General features: G+C 35.7%; 3 protein-coding genes across 3 annotated transcripts; 2 read left to right on the top strand and 1 right to left on the bottom strand.

The window, feature by feature from the left end:
* The first annotated feature begins 250 nt into the window (after positions 1–250).
* LOC120334567 (histone H2A-like) lies at positions 251–634 on the top strand. Its single transcript, XM_039402072.2, has one exon. It carries the CDS (start codon positions 251–253, stop codon positions 632–634), a length of 384 nt encoding a protein of 127 aa, XP_039258006.2.
* Positions 635–3280: 2646 nt separating this feature from the next.
* Positions 3281–3933, top strand: LOC120334337 (histone H5-like). The gene has a single exon (XM_039401821.2). It carries the CDS (start codon positions 3301–3303, stop codon positions 3835–3837), a length of 537 nt encoding a protein of 178 aa, XP_039257755.1. The 5' UTR covers positions 3281–3300; the 3' UTR covers positions 3838–3933.
* Positions 3934–4769: 836 nt separating this feature from the next.
* On the bottom strand, positions 4770–19306 carry LOC120334568 (uncharacterized). Its single transcript, XM_078109440.1, has 24 exons — positions 19138–19306; positions 18422–18615; positions 17843–17939; positions 17019–17187; positions 16420–16532; positions 15535–15840; positions 14655–14855; positions 13922–14104; positions 13232–13395; positions 13055–13166; positions 12321–12593; positions 11496–11786; positions 10906–10947; positions 10645–10683; positions 10012–10062; positions 9638–9661; positions 9459–9482; positions 9271–9303; positions 8509–8574; positions 7894–7950; positions 7242–7319; positions 6912–6941; positions 6382–6485; positions 4770–5591 (listed from the first exon to the last, which is right to left on the bottom strand). Exons 1-24 carry the CDS (start codon positions 19205–19207, stop codon positions 5466–5468), a joined length of 2847 nt encoding a protein of 948 aa, XP_077965566.1. The 5' UTR covers positions 19208–19306; the 3' UTR covers positions 4770–5465.
* Positions 19307–20509: the final 1203 nt, after the last annotated feature.

Genomic DNA, 20509 nt, shown 5'->3' with positions numbered 1-20509 from the left:
TCAATTAACAAAAAACATTAAAGATTTCATGTCAACTTACAGGATTTCGAAAATGGTTTATCAACTCGTTATCTATGGCGACCAATCAGGACCGGGCATAGTCATACCGGGTGATATCGGTCGGAAACGAAACGATATTTTCTTGGCAACACTGGGCGGAGTCTATCTAAACCTGCGATGTAGTATAAAATGTAAGAGTAGGCCTCAACGAATATCATTTATCCTTACAGAGACCCAATCATCATCGAAAATGTCTGGACGTGGAAAAGGCGGTAAATCTGCTGGACGCAATCGTAAGTCGCGCTCTACAAGAGCGGGACTACAATTTCCTGTCGGAAGAGTTCACCGTCTTCTTCGCAAAGGCAATTACAGCGAACGAGTAGGTGCTGGGGCGCCTGTATACTTAGCCGCTGTCTTAGAATACCTGAGCGCCGAAGTTCTTGAGCTCGCGGGAAATGCAGCGAGAGATAACAAGAAAAGCCGAATCATCCCGCGCCATCTTCAGCTGGCCGTGCGCAATGATGAAGAATTGAACAAATTGCTCGACGGTGTCACTATTGCCCAGGGCGGCGTTTTGCCAAACATACAATCTTCTCTTCTGCCAAAAAAGAAATTGTCTCAGTCTCAACAGTAATAAATACTACGAGCAGCGTTATCAAACGGCACTTTTCAGTGCCACCCAATTTTGTTTCTTCCGAGTTTTCATTAGCACTATGGTGTAATGGTCCGGACTCTGGTTGGCTTCGTCCGTGTATGGAGTAGTTTTGCATATATTAAGATTTAGTGCCTAATTGCGTCTTGCCTCGTCGCAGATATTATAAAAAAACCTTTGTTCTTCTGAACATGTTCCTCATTTCGCTTATAATCTGTGAACCAGTTTGATAGGCTAACAAAGTTAATGCCGAGCGCTTTCGACGAAGAATTTCAGTCATGTGGAATTTACTACCTCGCGTGGCTGGCTTCCCTTGGTAGTTTGGGCGGCTTATTTCAGTGTTTGCCTGCGGCTTGGTCACAGCTCGAGCATACATAAGAAAAACTCTCGCCAAACGTCCTCCGATTGGTCAATCGATATGCCACTCTTGTCTCTTGCGCGGACGTCAACGTGACTATATCATCTTGTTCGTAGTTGGCAGTTCGTTAGTAACATTTTCTAGTACTGTATTTAACGGGCCATAAGGCACTTTATATATATTTCCATCAAAAATAGATCCTAGGTAATGTTTCCTAGCCAGTACCTCAACCAGAATCGGTCCTATTGTTTAATGAACAAACCTCTTACGCACGCAATAAACTACGTTGCGCCATATGTATAAATAGAAACCCAGTCAAGCTAATTTATTGACCGTGTGCCTTATGGTCCTTAAAATACGGTACTACCGCACACGGTTAGTTGTGAAAACAAATTGAGCGATGATCGCATACCCGACGTTCATGTACTTTAATGTTTATTCAACATAGCCTACCATTAAACAATTATAAAACATGAACAATGCTCAAATAGACGGCAACGAAAGTCGTACATTGGTACCGACAAGGCCTAACTAATTTTGCTGAAAAAATACTGGCGGCCAAGCAACACAGATGCGGTCTAGCAGCAAATATTTGATAAAATACCGGACCACATAGCAATCGAGAGAAAATTTGAAAAATAAAAGCAACGTCCCTCGAAGGACATCTTCCATCTTGAGCAGACCGACTGAAAATTTGAATTCGATTACGCTAACAACAGGAATTTAGCTAAAATATCCACAAACAACACTTCCTAACCAATTACACATTGTTGCAGTTTGAGGCATGATCATAAGTTTATAACATCTTACCGAACCATTAAAGTAAACGTAACCTTCGTACCATATATAACTTCATTCTTTAGCGCATTATTTCAAATAATGCTATTTGCTTTGGTTGCTATGAAACTGTATTACGTCATAAAATGGGTTGCCCGGTAGTAAGATGTTTGGGTAACGTACTGGAAAAGCCTGCTAGTTGCTAGTTCACAAATTTTACCCCATGGAGTATCGTTACTTCGTTATATTCATTTTCTGTACGAATGTCAAAGCGAAGGTATGCATATAACTTGTCCAGACAAAAACTAAATGCTCCGACTTCAATTAATATAAACCTCTTTTTGAGTGGTCATGTTGCTCAAGATACTGGCAAAGTACATAAATATATAATTCAACGCAGTAGTTGCGTGGGCATTATTTTTCTTGAGCTTCCACATTGTTACATGGATGACCTTTTAGCAACTGTAGGCTACGCAAAATGTTTCTGACTTCCACTTATTAATAAAAGGAAAAATGTATTTCACTATTTTTTGGTTTCAAAATGAAGAATTTATTCGCATTGTAAGGATTGTGGTTCATTTCTAGACAATTTTTGATGAGTGTACGAATCCACGTGTGGCGATTGTTTGTGTAGAGTTTGGTCCTCTGGATCAAGTTTTAGGTATTTAGATCAACCGACTCAGATGTAGAAAAAACCAAGTCTTGTATTATGACAAATTTAAATTGATTCATGTGTCCCATACTTTTAATTTGCAAAGTTTCTTTTTGATGTTACAAATTGCTAGTACGCCGAGCGTAGATGAACCACTTGGCGAGGTTAAACGTCAAGCATACTAAAACCCTTGGATTCATATCAAAAGGATTCAAATGAATCAATTATTTTGCTTATCGATGTATTTTTCAAATAAAACTATTTAGCTTTACATATTAAGGCGAAAGAGTCATTTTCATTAACAATTCGAATGTGAAGAAATTGGTAAAACCAAAACCAACCAAAAATTTCAATTGTTTTATAAACCGTTCGTTCTTGTCCTCAATAAAAGGGCCGAATTTTTGACGGCAAAAGCCTTAATTTCCGTCACGGTTTTATAGTGGCAAACTGATATCCATTCTCTTTCTTGCAAGTACCTTTTAATGTGAGACGTAAATTAGATTTTTATATATAGCTTTGGAAAGATAGGCATGATAGCAAAAATAATTTAACATTTTGCCTACCAATTTTCTGATGTGAGATTTCTACTCTCAAATTAGAATATATAGAACTGGAATTAGATATGAAAAATTAAGCAATTGATTTGTTCATAAGTACACTTTTTGAAATATTACAGAAATCTAACTTTACCGGTAGTACTTTTCAGCATAAATACGTCAAAATAGATAAGTGCAAAAACATTTTATAGAAAAAAAATTTATCAGGGTACTTTCGGCAGTCATCGTTTGATTTGCGTGTCGTGGACGTCCGCCCATAAAAAATATGTTGCCCACCAGGGCTTTTATCCGGTAAATCTACATCATGGAAGAACAACAAAAGGAAACTACAAAGGCTCCGGCCCCGTCCGGAACATCAAAACCTGCGCGAAAGCCAAGGGTGAAGCGTGATCATCCAAGATATTCGGAGATGATCGTAGCTGCTTTGAAGGAGTTGAAACAGCCCCGTGGAGCGTCTCGACAGGCGATTTCTGGCTACATTGCGGACAAGTTTCCGGTACCATCGAATTCTAATCGATACGTATCGGTTGCATTGAAGTCTATGTTAGCCAAGAATTCTCTAATTCAAACCAAGGGCAGTGGTGCTTCTGGATCTTTCAAGATTAACAAGGAAGTCGTAGCCGACAAAACGAAGAAGGCAGGCGGAAAGAAAAAGAAGGCAACAAAGAAACGCCGATCACCTGCCAAAAAGAAGCGCAAGGTTACCAAGAAGCGTGGCGGCAAAAAGAAGAGAAAGAGTCCGGCGAAAAGACGAAAGCCTGCCAAGAAAGCTAAACGTAGGCCCGCGAAAAAAGCTGGAAAAAGAAAAGCAAAGAAGAAGCCAGCGAAGAGGAGGTTGTAAACATGTCGTACTATATTCAAAGGCTCTTTTTAGAGCCACCCAATATTTTATAAAGAGTTTTCTGAACAAATCGGGAATATACGGTATATTTTGTGAGTGAGCTCTAACTTTTGCAAAAGTACAAAAAAAAATTGAAATTTTTGTTCCGAGACGAGTGAGACATTCGCAATAACGTATATCCTAAAAATATTTTAATCTTTGTGAGCCTAGTGATTTTATAACACAATAAATGGTTAGGTCGTTTCTTATGAAGCAAATGACTAATATAAGAGATGGTAATCAGAAAACGTACGCCTGGATTACATTTTTTACTGTAGTATGCATAAAGGAAAAGAACAATCATTCTAGTCCAGATATATGAAGAAAAATTGGACCTAATCATCATTAGGATTCTGACATTTAAAGAGACTTGTGATAAGTAAAAGCGTAGGCCTTGAAGCCGCAACACAGGGCAGGGATTCAATCCACTGTCATGTTTTATAGGTGTTAGGTGATCCTTAAAATCACAAATTATTACGGAGATAAAATCCTCAGTGAAAAATTTGTAATGCGGCCGATGTTAATTTAATCTAACTTGAGAGATCAATGCTACGAGTTTTCGAATTTAACACAGGGATTAATAGCGTCGGTGCACAATGCATCTAAATCATAAACATCAATTTTTCATGTTTTGTAATATATTTTATAATGGGCACTATGAATAACGTTCACAGACTATTGTTTGAACCCGTCCGTCCTGCACACTTATTGTAATAATTACATAGTATATGGATATCGGCTTTTTGAAATATCGGAGTATCGATATCGCGTTTTTTCGTTGGTATCGGTATCGGCGACAAAAGTGGTATCGGTACATCTCTAATTCAATCAAACACGTGCCGCTCACGGGTACTGATTTCTCATTCAAGTCTGCCACAGCGTTTGCGGGGATAATTTTTGGATATTACGACTAAACTAAAGCTGACAAGTAAATTATTCGATTTACAACTAATTTTCGAAAATACAACCGAAAACTGACAAATAACACGCAAAACTGAAAATGAGGCAATGTTTACATCCGTACTTAAATATTTGTCTGATTAAATTTCAATTGTTACATCAATGTTGACTTACTGCCGATTGGATCATTCTTACGAAAAAAAAACAAGGAAATCAACGCTTGGGGTACCACTCATGGGTGAACTGATACATTAGTTCCAGAATGTAGCTTATGGCCATAATGCTGTTTCAACGTTTATTTATGACATGATTCTGTTTTTCTGCTACATAGTTCCGGCAACTTCAGATTATATTCATCTAGTAGCGTACAGAAAATTTTGGGGAATATCCAATATTGTACTCATCCACGATAGTTAGCTCTACCCTGCTAGAAAATATATATAATATGTGTCCCATCCAGTAAAAAATTCAACGAGCTAGCTAATTCACTAACTTCTTTCAGTTCAAATATAATCATCAAATCAGGATCTAGTAACTTTGCTAAAAACAGGATGGAAAGTCTACTTCTAGTGCCAAGAGTACAGTGAATAATACATATTTCTACTGAGGCGAATTTCTACATGAAGCTACAAAAAATATATTATCGTAATGTGTTTTCACAGTTGATTTTTCTGTTAATGCTTCGTTCGCTAGTCTTGATCGCGGAACGTTTCGCTTTTTAGCACAGGGGGCGGTGGACCACCCTTATTTACTGCATACATTCCTTTGGCACCAAAAATCGCCCTCATTATATTAGTGGAATTAGCACCTCCACCCTGAATGAATGTAAAGTCAAAACATTAACAGATTATTGAAGATTTGTATATTGTACCTGCGCGACAGTGTATTGCACAAATACTAGTACTTGGTGGTTCCCAACCGGAGGCCCATGGCCTACCAAGGGGGCCACAGAGCAGTTTGAGGGGGCCAACAATGCCAGACGAAGAATCAACAAGGGTGCGTGAGTGCTAAAAGCCTTCAAAAGAGGGCCAAGAGCCATGAAAGGTTGGGAACCATTGAACTAGCCAGGTATTTTTTATGTTCACTCCAGTTGAGATAAGCCGATATAAGGGGGAGGTAATGTGGACAGTCATGTCCCGTGGTTATATTCCACGCCGGACTCGGTATTAGGCACCTATTGCATAGTTAAAAAAATACATGGTAAAGGAGCAGGCTTGTCCATGGGACGTAGTTTTCTGTCACTTCTCATCCAATAACAATTTATGCCTGTAACATCTCACGGGATGTTTCTTATAGATAAGCCTATGAAAGGGTCTGAGAGAAAAAAAACTTCGCGCAAAGGGTTGTGACATAGCAACAAGATATTAGTTAAACCTTCGAAATCACGATATGAGTTAACGGAGCAATAAGGAACCCATAGATTATTGCAGTGGTTACCTGGTACAATTAATTTTCGTTAATGTTCAATATAATATTCATGTACCGTTTTTTTGTAAACCAAACATAAAAACAAAAACAAACTAGAATTAGTACACCGCATTACTGAATAAAAACGTATAAATTTGTTATAAAAATTCGTAATCATAATGCTTTAATTTTACTCACCGCACCACCTGCAGCAGCTCCACCCATTGCAACATTGACTGCAATTGCAATTATAGCCATCAAAAGTATTGCTCCAAGTCCAATCAGCAACCAGTGCCACCATTCTAAATTATCAAGGATGGAAATATGATTATTCATAGAACTAACATAGGGTTCTTCAGGTACCTGTGGATTATGGGCAGATTATGCAGCGAATGCGGTGTCTTAAAAATATCGTGTCCCATTTTTGAAACACCCTGTTCTTGCCCCCTGTTATGAGTTGGGGGATATATATATATATATTGTGGCACAAATTATTATTAGGTATGCATATGATGTGAGATTCGTACAATTGGGACAAATGGGAGACATTTGAGTAGAGTCTAGTCAGTCGAGAGTACATCATAGTGTAGTAGTAAATCAAAAGAATTCATAACATCTGCAAAGTTGAAATTTGAGTTTGACTTTTGAGTAAGTTTTTTCTGGACAAGAAAAATCAAAAATATAGTCTGAAAACATAGAAATCCAACAAGAAATAAAATAATTCGTACCTAATTGTAGTCCTTCTGCAGGTGGCAAACCTGTTGAATTCAAAATATTTTCAGATTCAAGTTCTCGCTCAAAAAATAAATATGTATATATTCTGAAATATAATTAACATTCTATTTTATTACTGCACTGAAACTATTCAAAGGCGCTCATTTCATCAAACAGTTACCAATGGTCTGCTGCTAATATATATATATATATATTAAACATAATTCCATCGGTTTCACACTTGGATATATATCACTTAGCGTCATCAGTTAATTAATTCTGCAAATTTGCAAACACTTTGGCTTTTGTACATAATATGATAGGAGCGGCAACGTCTTACGCACCTACTGTACCAGTCACACTTTCTTCTGTGCTATTGTTGATGTTAGACGATGTATTACTAGACATGGTTGAGTTGTCATCTGTTGAAAAGAGAATAAAAATTTAGAAAGTGGCCTTATACTGTTGTACACACTAAAATCTTTCCATATATTTTTAATTTTATGCGATAAACCTGGAAATACAACGTGACGAACAAAGTTTGCAGTCAAATTTTCTTATCTACACATTATTTTTTCAAAACGGAATAGTACAAAACTAAGTTCAAGGAAGAGTAGCATACTAAGCAAGTCTTGAGTGAAAATTTAAATTAAATTTATTTTGTAATTCCTGGGCTTGAATATTCCAGTTTCATAATCAAAATATGTCCATAGTCAATATTTTTATATAGTCGGAAGCTGGAGAAGGAGACAAAATATTTGTCAACCCGCAGTCGGGGGTCATTTTTTTTTAAATTGTTTAGAGTCGGTTGTATATTATTCGCGACTTATCCCGCTTAGAGTTTATACGCGCTGGACTCTGACAAAGCCTGACATTCAAATATTTTGTTGATAATGTCTTTTCAAGGCCGCAATTTGGGGATTTGAGCTCAAGGAATACTGGATTTCATAACATAACGCTATTATTTAGATTAGAACTCTAACTTAAATATCCTACCTTCAGAAGTTACATTGGGCATCGTGAATGTCGTAGATGAGTTTGATGTTGGCTCTGCTGAAATTTGAGAAAAAAAATCTAAACTGATGTGCAAAATTTCATAATTAGATATTATATATAGATAGGTAGAACGTTTATATCAACATTGTACCAAACAGCATATTCTGTTGATTCTAACTCCCTTTATTGTTAAAGCAAGTCGCCAATAATAATAGCAGGAAGATATTTAAACGAACTGACGACGGTACACGATGAACCGACAAACCTTTAGGTGTGGTTTATATAAAAAACCGAATTATCAAAAAAAAAAGAATATATTATTGCGAGAATTCCTCAGTAAAAAATTGTTGCCAGAAGAGTCTCTAAGTGAGAAAAAGTTGTAAAGAATTCTCATTTGAAAATTTCAATGATATTCTGCATGCGGACAGTGGAATTCAGTATTTGGAGTAAAAATTTAGTAACAATATATAGTTAGTCACTTAATCCACGTTTGATATATATTTTATTTTCGCGTGACTTTTTATCTCGACATCTTCAATTCGCGATATATAATCCGCCAACATATTAAGTAAACTCTTTAACCAATGTGTTTAAAAAAACGAACAGTTATGTTACCTGTGGTGGCAAGCGATTCATCTATTGTCGTGTTTTCATCGCTTGCCGTTGTTGGTGTATTATTATCTGGAGAGATCAATACATGGGTTTATATGAGCACAGAAATAATCATTTTTAATAACAGATGCTTAGGTCGTGTTCGTACTACATACATCGGTACATCATTGTGACATCGGTACATTTAGAAATATGACAGGTTGCCAATTGCAAGCAAAGTACCATTGATTCCATTCATAACTTTTAGCGTGACATTGTGTGTCTCTATTGACATTGTCTCTATAACAAAAACATGCCTCACAGAGGACGCAGAAATATTTATATTATTTTCTACTTTCCCAAAAATTAATAGTCGCCAAAGCGCAATAGACTCATTAATTTCACTGTGTTGATTTAGAATGCCCAATGTGCAAAACAATCATTTTTTAAATGATCAGTGTCATACATATATTCTTTGTATATGTCATTACATTTATATTGAGTCAAAGGTGCAGGTTATATCATACTGACGAGTGGGGTTGGTAACGTGATATACATATACAGCCAAAAATACACGTAGCGCCAACTAAATATACATATAGCGCAAACTAGACGACATGCTTATAAAGTCAATGTCATATACATATACAGTCAATTAATATGGCAGTATATGTACATTTGGTTGGCTGTATATGTATATGAGTTGGCGGTGTAAGCATATTCTTGGCAGTATATGTATGGCACGTTACCAACCCTATCGAGACTATAGCTGCAAGAAAGTCCTACCTGTAGTTTCAAACGTCGAGGTTGAAGTTTGGTCTGAAAAATAGAATGAACCATAGAATTCAGTATTTAGTAATAGCAAAAAGTCATTATTCCAAATCAAATTAATTCTTATTTATGAATTTGATTAAAATGAAGAATGCTTTATTGCATAAATTGTTTTCAAGGCATAAATGAAAACAGCTGCCTACCTGTAGTTTCGAAAGTTGTTTGGTCTGAAAAATAGAATGAATCATTTAATTCAGTATTTAGTAATAGCAACAAGTCATTATCCCAAATCAAATTAATTACTATTTATGAATTTTGTTAAAATGAAGAATGTTTCATTGCATAAATTGTTTTCAAGGTATAAATAAAAACAGCTGCCTACCTGTAGTTTCAAAAGCTGTTTGGTCTGAAAAAAAATAAAAATAATTGATAAGGTAAAATTGTGTCCTGATTTAATATACCATATGGAATAGAAATTTATTTTTATTGAGAGAAGAATATGACAAATTGTGTGAGTCTGTAAGACAATTTAAGCGACTTAACACAAGACTAAATAATGTCTAGGCGCAGGTTTAGCAATAAATGACGGTATACACAAATACAAATACTAGTGTCCCACCTAAATAAAGATTCTAAAATTTGATTTTCAAAGAATTTATTGCTTTATCACTAAGTTACATTTCCACGTATTGGTAATTCTGGTTTATCTATGAAATAAGTAAGCTTATGATTATTTCATATTCACTAATATCATACCATCTTCAGCTGTGGTGGTCATTACTACATCGGCCGTTGTGGTGTCGATTTCTAAAATATATTTACTTTGAAACTGAGGATAAAAGACATTTGCATTATATTTATTCTGCATACGAATTTTAATATCACAGAAATCAGAACTCAAATTTAGACTACAAAGATTTCTCTGGCGCTCCAGAAGTGTGTGTACCAATATGGAGGTATCGCCTTCTTTACATCAAGTTGTGTAAAGGAACTGAAACATATGGGCAGGGGGTTTATTCACTTGGTTAACACAGACAGTCCTCGAACTCGTAATAGAAGTGGAATAAGGAACATCGGAATAAAATTATGGTTTAACCCTAACCTGGTACACACACTACGAGAGTACTTAATTTTTAACATAATTAACAAGCAATAAGAAGTATTATACACATATATTTTGTGCTATTCAACTACTGATTACAGTAGTTTCCCATTCGCTAAATCCTGTTCACATAGCTGGAGCGTCTTGTTGTTCATTACGAGTGTTTGGCAGATGGTTAGGTCTTGATAATTCCTAATACACTCTTTCACGCAACAGGAGTTTGTGGTGATTTGGTTGAAAGTCGATTATATACAGAAAAAAAAAAAAAATCGTTTTTACAAGTGTACCTGACGTAGTAGTTTCCTCGGGTAATGGCGTGGTGGTTTCTGTAATAAAATACATAAGAGAAATAAACAAAATGTGACCACGGAAAGTCAATCAAGATTTTAATACATCCAGATATATCTCTTATGCTGTACTAACTGTCTACATAAGATAATAATCCACATACAAATTCTAGAACGCGGACAAACTAATATATTGTATTATGTCAAATTTTTTTTATTTGAAGACTAAAAACACTGGAAATATATGACAAGCTCGCTCACCATCTGCAGTCGTATCTTCCATCGTCGTAGTAATATACGGATCTTTGTAAAAAAAAAAATTGAATAATTTCATTCACACATTTTGAGGAGATGTTTATTCATTTTATTCTAAATAAATCGCTTTTGTAAAAACATTCTAAAGAATGGTTTTGAACTTCAGGACTAAATACAGAGAGATACCGAAGTTTTGATGTTACGGCCATTAGGCTGGAAATAAGGCCAGATACAAGATCCCCCGGTCATTTGAATGCGTACTTCCGTAGTGTGTGTACCAGGTAAGGGTTATGGCATAATTTTATTCCGATTTTCCTTATTTTAGTTCTATTACGAGTTCAGGAACTGCCTGTGTTAGCCAAGTGAGTATACCCCCTGCTCATAGGTTACAGTCCCTTTACACAACTTGATGTAAAGTAGGCGAACAAAATTAGTTACCCCAATTTAGTGGACATTTTCACCAATGGAGAAGGTGTATTAATTTATGTGGGTTGTGTTTTCAACTCATCGTACAGTTATCCATATACATATATATATATATATACAACATCTTTTTACTGAGAATATTTGTGCGCATGGCGTTTGCTCACATTTACCTGTTTGAAAAATTTCATAAGTAGTTTGCGTCACTCCTGTGTCATACGTGGCAACAATTGTTACGTTATATTCGGTATCCGGTTGCAGACCTTCCATTTTGTAAGGTGACGTGACGTTAACAGTGACGTCAAATTTCACGGTTGATGTGCTATTTGTGTCGTTGCCTTGACCTGTTCCGAAGATGGCTTGAATTTCCAAAAGGTTTGCCTCCTTACCGCCAGTCCACTCAATTGTAATGTAATTGTAACTGACGTTTACAGCATCACGGAAAAGAAAAGGGTCGTCTTTATCTAAAAATTAGGCTCAAATTAAACGAAGTATTTTGAGGTACACAAATCTAAAGATTACTTTATTACAGTGATTTAAAATATTTTGCTTTTATAGTTTGGACATGCTAACACTAGGTTTCGTGAATTTTTTTTTCTCAAAATGCAGCAGCGATTGAATATATGAGGACAGAAATGCTCAAAAAATTAGTGTTGAACGAAATTAAATAATTAAATTAAAATATTGTTAAGTTGTGGTAAAATGCTTATTTGTCCTATTAAATCTCTCCAAGAAAAATCTGAAATATATCATCAGTTTGCAAATAAATAAGCGCTGCTGTAGTTCGCAAACAGTTTATTCGTGCTGTATTCATGTGGCTAATATCAAATCAAACTTTATAACCTTTTTTATTTATTTTATTTATTAAACGTGTAACTATACTACATCGACAAATTTAGAGTTATTTGAAATTCAGATACAGTGTAGTGTAAGGATGTAATATTGGTCCTAATTACACGAAGTGGTACAGACATTTATGTATAATTTCACATTTTCACCTGTGTGTAGTTGAAATCCTGCTCTATCACTTGAAGCGTTTCCAGCGTGATTGTAAGGAATAACTTTCACCAAGTAAAATCTTCCGGGTTTCAAATCTCCAACTTTTGCTTCCGGGTCAGGGGTCTCGTACTCTTGAATCATTTCTAGAGGCGTATCTCGATTGCTTCGTACTAGGATATAATAACCGACCGCACCCTCGTCTTTATCCCACTGTAAGGTCAAATTATTCTGATCGCGATAGGGCCAAGTGACACCCGTTGGCAATGAAGGCACTATAAGTTTATAAAAATAATCAATAGTATTAATTTATTAAATTAATTAAAAAAATGGCAAGAATCAATGAGTATACAAACCCATATGAAAATCGTGCTGTATCATTGCAATCAGGGCGGCCATAATTATGTAAGAAAAAACCGGAAAGTTAGATTTCAATTGCAGTAGCCTAACCTAAGGTATAATATGCCTTGAGTGCAATGTATTATGTATATACATGATTGATATCATAGAGAAGAATGTGGAAGTTCACTGTTGGTTTGGTTGATCAGTTTTGAGAAGGAGTTCGTTTATCATATAAAAGCAGTCTGAGAATATAACATTGTAATTTAAATGCTAGTAATTTCACTTTACGAATATATGATCAGAAGAACTCACTCAGCGAAGAAGAAACTGGCTTGAAAGTGAAATCACGAAGGACTACGGAAACATTTACAAAGTCTATACTCTATATACTTACATGTATTTAAAGATATTGGATTAGTTTTATCTTTTGGGTCGTCGTAAGGTTTGGTTGTTATTTGCAATGACGCTCCGATGTCCTCTCCGGCTTCGATTGGTGAAATTCGTACCTGTATTACCGTATAATATACAATGAAATCATCATGTACCTAAAAATGCCCATCCCTCAACCAACCTCAAACTCAGTGCTTGAATCGATCCCTGTTTCATCCAACGTTGCAGTTGTTCCACCAGATGTAATGAAATATTTCACAGCGTTCGATACACGTTTAAATGTTATCAATGATCCGTTTCCCTGCATAATTCCAGTCGAGCGGACTCCCGGGAATGAAAATAAATCTGAAAAGCGGATTTATACAACTGACTAGAAACTTAGTTAACGATCGTCAAATAGAGGCTCAAAAATACATGAAATATACAAGAAAATTAGAACTTCACGACAGACATTTTTTGCAGCTGGAAGTTCACGCTAATAGTTGTTATCACAATTTTCAAAGGAAACTATAAAACTATTAAACTAACTAAGCATTCTCAACAGACAAGTAGGAAGCTTGCATACAAGTTTAGATGTTCAAATTTTTTTTTTGGAGTTGAAAGTCGAGTCGGAGTCAAGAATTTTTCTCAACTATAATTCAGGAGTCGGAAATTTAAAGTCCGGTGTCAGTGACGGAGAGTTTTATTAACGGCTTACAGTTAGAAATTTGCTGTAATTGTCCCCCACTTCACGTCTCTATGTGCGACTTAGTAAAATCAATAAATCTCAAAATGAATAACTTCCAATGAAATTTTTGTGTTGGAAGTCTGAATCAAGTTCCATCGACGACAGCTCTCAGTTTTTTAAAGAGAAACGAAATGAAAAACTTACCGGTAGTATGTACAAATACATCTTCGTATCCAGGTGTCGTCGATGAAGCTTTTGAACTCAAGTATCGCGAATAAAGCTGGTTTTCTGATCCTGTCGGACACGATTTCAACAAATATTTTTGACTGATTGCACTTGCCGAATTATTTTCAAAGAAATATATATTTGATGACCCGATGCTTAAACCTGTAAACGATAAGCCCCATACGGAATAGGATATTTCAAGTAATAAATTAAAAGCACTTTACGCCTTAGATACCCTATGTTTTGTACGTGGGCCCATATATACAGTTTTCGTACGATCAATGTTTTATTTGAAGACATGAAGAAGGCTAGGTACAAAAGTTAAAATAGCAGCCAGGGTTACAACTTAATTGATGTAATTCCTATTTTACATCGGGGCCTAAAACAAGCTTTTTCTGATGTTATATCTTTTATTCAAAATTTCCAACGCGAACCCAGAACGATTAAAACAGTCGCTATTAAGACTACCGGCCAAGCAACGCATGGGGATATGGATTGTTACATCGGATCAGTGTACGAAAATACGAAAAAATTTAGAAATTTCACATGAAAGAAGCCTAGTTACAATTTAGTCGGCGATGAACGCAAATTACATAAATTATAACATCGCTGCATGCCCTCGACTATAAATCTACTCCTAATGCTTCGCCGCCAGCTAACTTGCAACTTCATTCATTCATTGAACAGTTGTATATTCAAAACTCCAACTCACCACTTCCAACGATCGAGAATTGTAAAGTTGTTTGCGGTGAAAATCCTTGTAGCGTCGCTGTTCTACTCATTTCATCTATTGAGTTACTAATAACGAACTGACGAGCGTCAAAAGATGGGCAAGAAGTTGTATTTGCAACGTCGTTGTACTGCAGCTGATAATTATCACCAGTCCTAATCAACGAGTACGCGTTCGCTTTCACTGTACAAAAAAGCGGGATTTATTGGCGGGAAAACTTGAGTGCTGTTCGGAGTTTGTCTGGGAATTTGATCTTAAAGATTGATGGATGTTCCCGAAGAACCGTCTTGCTGTTAGAGTTAAACGCTAAAAATTGTTAAATGCGTCTAGTAGGATTTGATCTATTAGTTTAAATAGCTTTCGAAGCATTCGAAATCAAACACAAGGCGCGGTGGTGTGGCTCATCGTGCTAAGCGTTAGGAATACGCTCGCCACCGCACGCACCTCTGATTACTCTGCGTGGGTTCGCAAACTAAGAGGCCGTGGTTCGCCATATGGTTAAGCCTTCTTATCGACTTTCCTCTCCCCCGGGATGAATATGTAAATCGTATCAAAACCTAATCTTATTATTTTGTGCTCATCAGGCAGAATTTGGGGAGTAATCCCAAATTAAACCAGGATAGATTTTTACCTCGATTTAATTAGAATCAAAATTCTGAATTATCCTAGTTTTAAAATGCGCCTCTTTTGAGACTTGTACTAAAACAATAAATATATGTTGCAAATATATTCGTTTTAGGAGTCCGTCGAAGTTCATAACTATGTTTCCAAAGACTCGACTATAGCACACAAACCTTGTATTTTCAAGGCACTTTGCCATTTCAATGATATTAAACCAAGGTTTCAAAAAATTATGGCTTACCGGAAGAAGTGACATCTACAAGGACAAATTCCCCAGAACCGTCTGTGAATTTGTAAGGCGCGAGCGATGGAACTGTTGATGAACTGATCAATATTTCGTGATGAACAACTGTTATTGATCCTGAATCTTTAGACTCAAATTGGAGGACGTTCAACTCTGAAACGTCTGCACCGTTTGATTGATAAAGGCCTTGCAAGGTACCAATGACACTGGATTCTCTGCTGATGTATGTTGCTGAAGTCGGATCGCTCAAGTCAACATTATACTGGACATTTTGATCAACTCGTGCAAACAGAGACAATTTCGCTAGGAATTGAAATAATGTATGCAAAATCGTTTGTTTAACGGTATGATTACTATTTTAAAGTTTATTCGATTTCAACTCTGCATAGCTAACAACCAGACAGCCAAATGCCGAATTGAGTAGGAAAAATCAATGATGAACTTCGAAAAAAAGTTTACGTTTTTTTATATCCTTTTAGTTGATTGTGTTAAATTATATAGTTTCTCAAATCATGGTTGTCATTTTCAACAACACAATAAATTGACCATCTGATTGAGGTTCCGATTCCGGGCCAATAGTTCATACTGTATGATTCGCAAAGCCTAACGGAAAAATTTTAAACCCCAATCTAGCTCCAGGCTGCTGACAACAAAATTTTTGAAACAAAAACTCTGCCATTTGTAAACCCATTTATTTTTCAATTTCTCGCAATTTGAAACTTGTTTCGAAATTAACTCCGACTTTGAGAGATTTGAATCAAAATTAATTCCAGTTGAAACCCAGTCCATTAATTCCAGTCGACACAGACTCCAGTTCGCATTGTCAATAATATATCCACAATAAAGCTTATTGACTACACAACGTTTAACAGCATGACGTACCAGTAGTTATTGTGAATGCTGAGCCATAATCATTATCCGGATAGCTGTATCCACCTGCAGCTATAACTCTTCCTCGTACTTCATATTGGGTATTTGCATCTAATTCACGAATTCTAATTCACAAAAATGAAAATCTTAGGTTGAACTACAATATAAAATTTATTGATCACTTTATCATCTTTTTTGCTACTCCAAAACCCTCAAACATTTTTATGCGAAGTTGTCTCAAGTTCGATTTCAAAAGTGGGTCTGCTGGTTTTATTCAATTTAGCTCAGAGTATGCTTAATAAAGTGTGAATTTAAAACTGGAAGGCTTATTAATAAATTACTGGGAAAAATATTGAAATAGATTCTTTTGGGCAACGTGGTCAAACGGATTCAGTAACTAAGAAAATCCGTAATTTTGTTCAGCTCCAAACAAAATGCCACTGGTTATATTGGTACATGCTTATTTGTGATGCTGACAATAGTGATGTAACGTTGTCTATCGTTACGTGGTTCTCGATAAAATTTTAGTTATGCTGATTTATAAATAAATCTGGTCTCGAAATCACCATACTCAATTATGCCAGTAAAGTTATTTATTGATAATATCTTACATGACTACTCTGCAGGCTTCTTCCGATTGAATGAATTGCTCATTTTCGGCCGGGTCTCCCGCCTTTTTATAGCCAATCTGGCATAGTGTAGAACCAGGAGTTTCGGTCACGTAAAGAACAGCTATCGTCGGTAATATCTGAGCTGGGCTGAGAATTAAACCCGAGGCCGCTATAACAGAAATGGGTCTTATAAGATATATATTTTTGAAGGCTTGAAAAAACATTTCAATTTTTGTCTCAATTTTTTTCCCAAGGATTCAAATAAACTATGGCCTTTGGGTTGTTAATATTTACAAAGAATTGGGATCTTAGAAATTGCATACAGTTTTAGGCACGTAATCATTGTATATTTGAATGAGAGGCGCAAATTGTCTTTACATGAAGCCTGTCGCTACAGTTAGGCAAGTTACTACGCAATATGATCAGTAAATAATTTGGTAAGTCCGTTACAACAATAGATATGATTTATCGTCGATAGATCTAAACTATGAATTATATGATAGCCTGGTTAGAATCCAAACGACGTGAAGTGACTCGTGATCAACGCGTCAGATTTGCGTCAGGAATTTTACGTCAACGGCTATTGTTACGTTAGAATATAATTATTGACGCTATATATGAGTCATTGAGTCCCTTTGTTCAAAAAGAAGAAATTAAAATTACTTTTCGTGACTAGAGGAATTTTCTGATGTATTAGTGTTTTGAGAAACCTCAGCGGCCAAATATGTATCAACATTGAAATTATACTCATTAGAAATGATTCATTGTTGAACTCCAGTCACATATAAGCAACTATACCATTCGTGTCATAAAATGAAGTGTACCTGTTCTTGCGACAACTTCACTTTGGTTTCCCACAATCTCGTTCAAAACTCCAGCAACCTTTACTTTATATAGGATGTTGGGTCGAAATCCATTCAGCTGAAATAAAAATAGAATTCGTACTACCATAGACTTACTACCATAGGTTTACTTTTGATAGAATATGTGGTCCATCAATGTTATTGCACCTTCGAACGCCCGACGGGTAGCAAAAATAAAACATACTGTGTATAGGCTATGGACATCGAGGATACTATAGTAAACAGCTGGTAATGCAGGCCTTTGTCAATGATAGGGTGAATAATCAAACGTGCTGTAAAATATGCCAGCGGAAACCATTCAAATGACGATTGACGTGGCGGGTTGCATAGTGACGGCCCACGGGCCAGTGGTTCGCCATCCTTGGTATATTTATAGTTTGTAATATCCAAAGAATCTGAATTATTTATGGTCAAACAAAAATTACTATGATACGTTTTGATTCTGTCGTTTTTAGTCTTTGATACGTGGTTTGATCGGCATGAGCCGTTTAAATTGACTGAAATGAAAATTTAACTGTCATGTTAACAAAAAATTTCAACCTGATTTAATGTTAACGTTGACGTTGTAGGTCCCCCAGCTAGTGACAAAATCCATCCGTTTGAATCGGTCTCATCATAAACAGCGTGAACACTAACTTCATATTTTGGTACATTTGCAATTCCTTTGAAAGTGACCGTAAGCCTTGTTTGTTCTCCTTTTGTAAACTGTAAATTTTCAGGAGCTGGGGGAGGTTCTAGACATTAAAATATTGAAAATAATAACATTATGAAATATTAACATGATATTCATTTGTGAAAATTTAACTCCGCATGACTATTTCGTATATATAATATATATTTTCTTTACGATCAATCCAATGCATTTTAGATGTGATTTTACTCGGTTGCTAAATTTAAACTGTGGCCATCGTAAACGTAGCTTACTTAGTTCTCTGTTAGAACAATGCTACCATTCACTTGATTCACAATGCTACGTTAAGGGCTTGCCATATAGTAGGTATTTTAAAACGTACGGACTAATAAAATATAGTCACCGACGCAGATGTATTTGAAGCAAGCATAAAACAGCGTATCCATTCAGTATTTTATTTGATTTTGAAAGTTGAAATTGGATTGAATTAGATCTTATTAGAATCCTTTTACTCATAGTTTGAAAGAAAATGTACCAAGTTAATTCTTCGTGTTTTATAATATTTTATGCAAACAGCTGTAAATTGTACCAACAATATATTTAACAGAACAATAAATACTCTTACCTTGACCAATAGTTAATTTTGCATAAACAAAAATCACGAAAATTCGCAAACTTGCAGATATCCAATCCATAGAATTGTTATTCTTCCTTGTAACTGGAAAAAGCTTTATTCTTTTTTTTTTTTGATTTATTTCAATCTTATATACAGTTTCAACGATTCGTTAGTCCGGAAAAAATTTTATTTCTCAATGCAACTGTTCTTCAAGAATATGAATAAATTTCAATATCTACAATAAAATGAATGCCGAATAAAAAATCTAGAATATTTAAATGTAGCTTCACAACAACTTTTATTCTCATGTTATGGGTTTCTATCAATCTCCAACTGTTTTCACCAACCAGATCATGTTCAAATATTGAATATGATTTAGAAATGGAAACTCTCATAAACAAACTTTTTAGCAAGCAAGAGAGGAGACAACTGCATCACAACAGCAATGCAAAATATACATTGCTGGCAAGTTACAGAATCCATAGCGACACTACTTCAAAATTCGTAAACTCCAAAATAAACGAACATTCCTAAAAGCTATTTCTTGACTAATATAGAAGTGTGATGTTGCGATTGTATTTATTCGAGAGCCTGAGATAGAAATATCACCATTGTTTATCTTTTTCTTTGAAATACAATCTATTGGTAAATCTCGGTCTCATTATAATCCCGTAATTATTACTTGGACATGTGACGTCGTTATTCCGGGAGAATCAAAAAAATTTCACACAACTCATAAAAGGTGCGTCCATCTTATTATAAGTTGGACAATAGAATGGAGTTACGAAATAAACTTTCTCAGAAATTTTATGAAGTACTAGTGCAATTGCCCCAACTTTCAATTTAGCGAGAACGCACGAGGTCATCAGGCAATGAGGCCATCAGGCCACTTCGAACGAGTTCCCTAGCCGGTTATAGTCGCGGTTGCGCATTATGTTCCAACGATTTTTAATTTTAGTTCAAATGGAATTTGAGTATTTTTCTATACGAAAATGTCAAGAGAGTTCGGGGTTGAAAAAAGCTGGTTTGACATCATCACTCATCACGCTAAGCCAAATATTTCATTAAGTTCACTTACGTTCCTTGATTGCCAAAAAATCTTCAGCGAAAGTTAGCTTTTCTGTCTTAGACTGACCAGCACTTGTCCCAAATGCATATATCCTAAATTTCACCAACTAGAAGTATAACGCTGTAATCATATATTTTACTCAGCTTGCTTTTAAAGGAAATACTATTATGATCCCTTGAAACATTGCTTATTTTTTCTACTCTTCATCAATTTCACCATTCTGTTCTTGTAAGGTTTCCCGGACGGTTTTAAAACTAACTGTATCAAATCTATGGGTATTCCATATAAATACAAACATAGATAGCCCATGGA

Source organism: Styela clava, chromosome 15 (genome assembly GCF_964204865.1).
Source record: "Styela clava chromosome 15, kaStyClav1.hap1.2, whole genome shotgun sequence".
Lineage (NCBI taxonomy): Eukaryota > Metazoa > Chordata > Ascidiacea > Stolidobranchia > Styelidae > Styela > Styela clava.
The sequence above is the reverse complement of the archived record's forward strand: the minus strand, read 5'-3'. Positions and strand labels throughout refer to the sequence as shown.

Bases quoted from the DNA above. Each gene is read 5' to 3' on its own strand.
- LOC120334567 (XM_039402072.2), top strand. From the start codon at position 251: ATGTCTGGACGTGGAAAAGGCGGTAAATCTGCTGGACGCAATCGTAAG.
- LOC120334337 (XM_039401821.2), top strand. From the start codon at position 3,301: ATGGAAGAACAACAAAAGGAAACTACAAAGGCTCCGGCCCCGTCCGGA.
- LOC120334568 (XM_078109440.1), bottom strand. From the start codon at position 19,207: ATGGATTGGATATCTGCAAGTTTGCGAATTTTCGTGATTTTTGTTTAT. The intron at 12,594-13,054 runs GTAAGTATATAG...ATAAACTTATAG, and splicing joins TCCAATATCTTTAAATACAT to TGCCTTCATTGCCAACGGGT. The intron at 9,483-9,637 runs GTAGGCAGCTGT...TCTATTTTTCAG, and splicing joins AACAGCTTTTGAAACTACAG to ACCAAACAACTTTCGAAACT.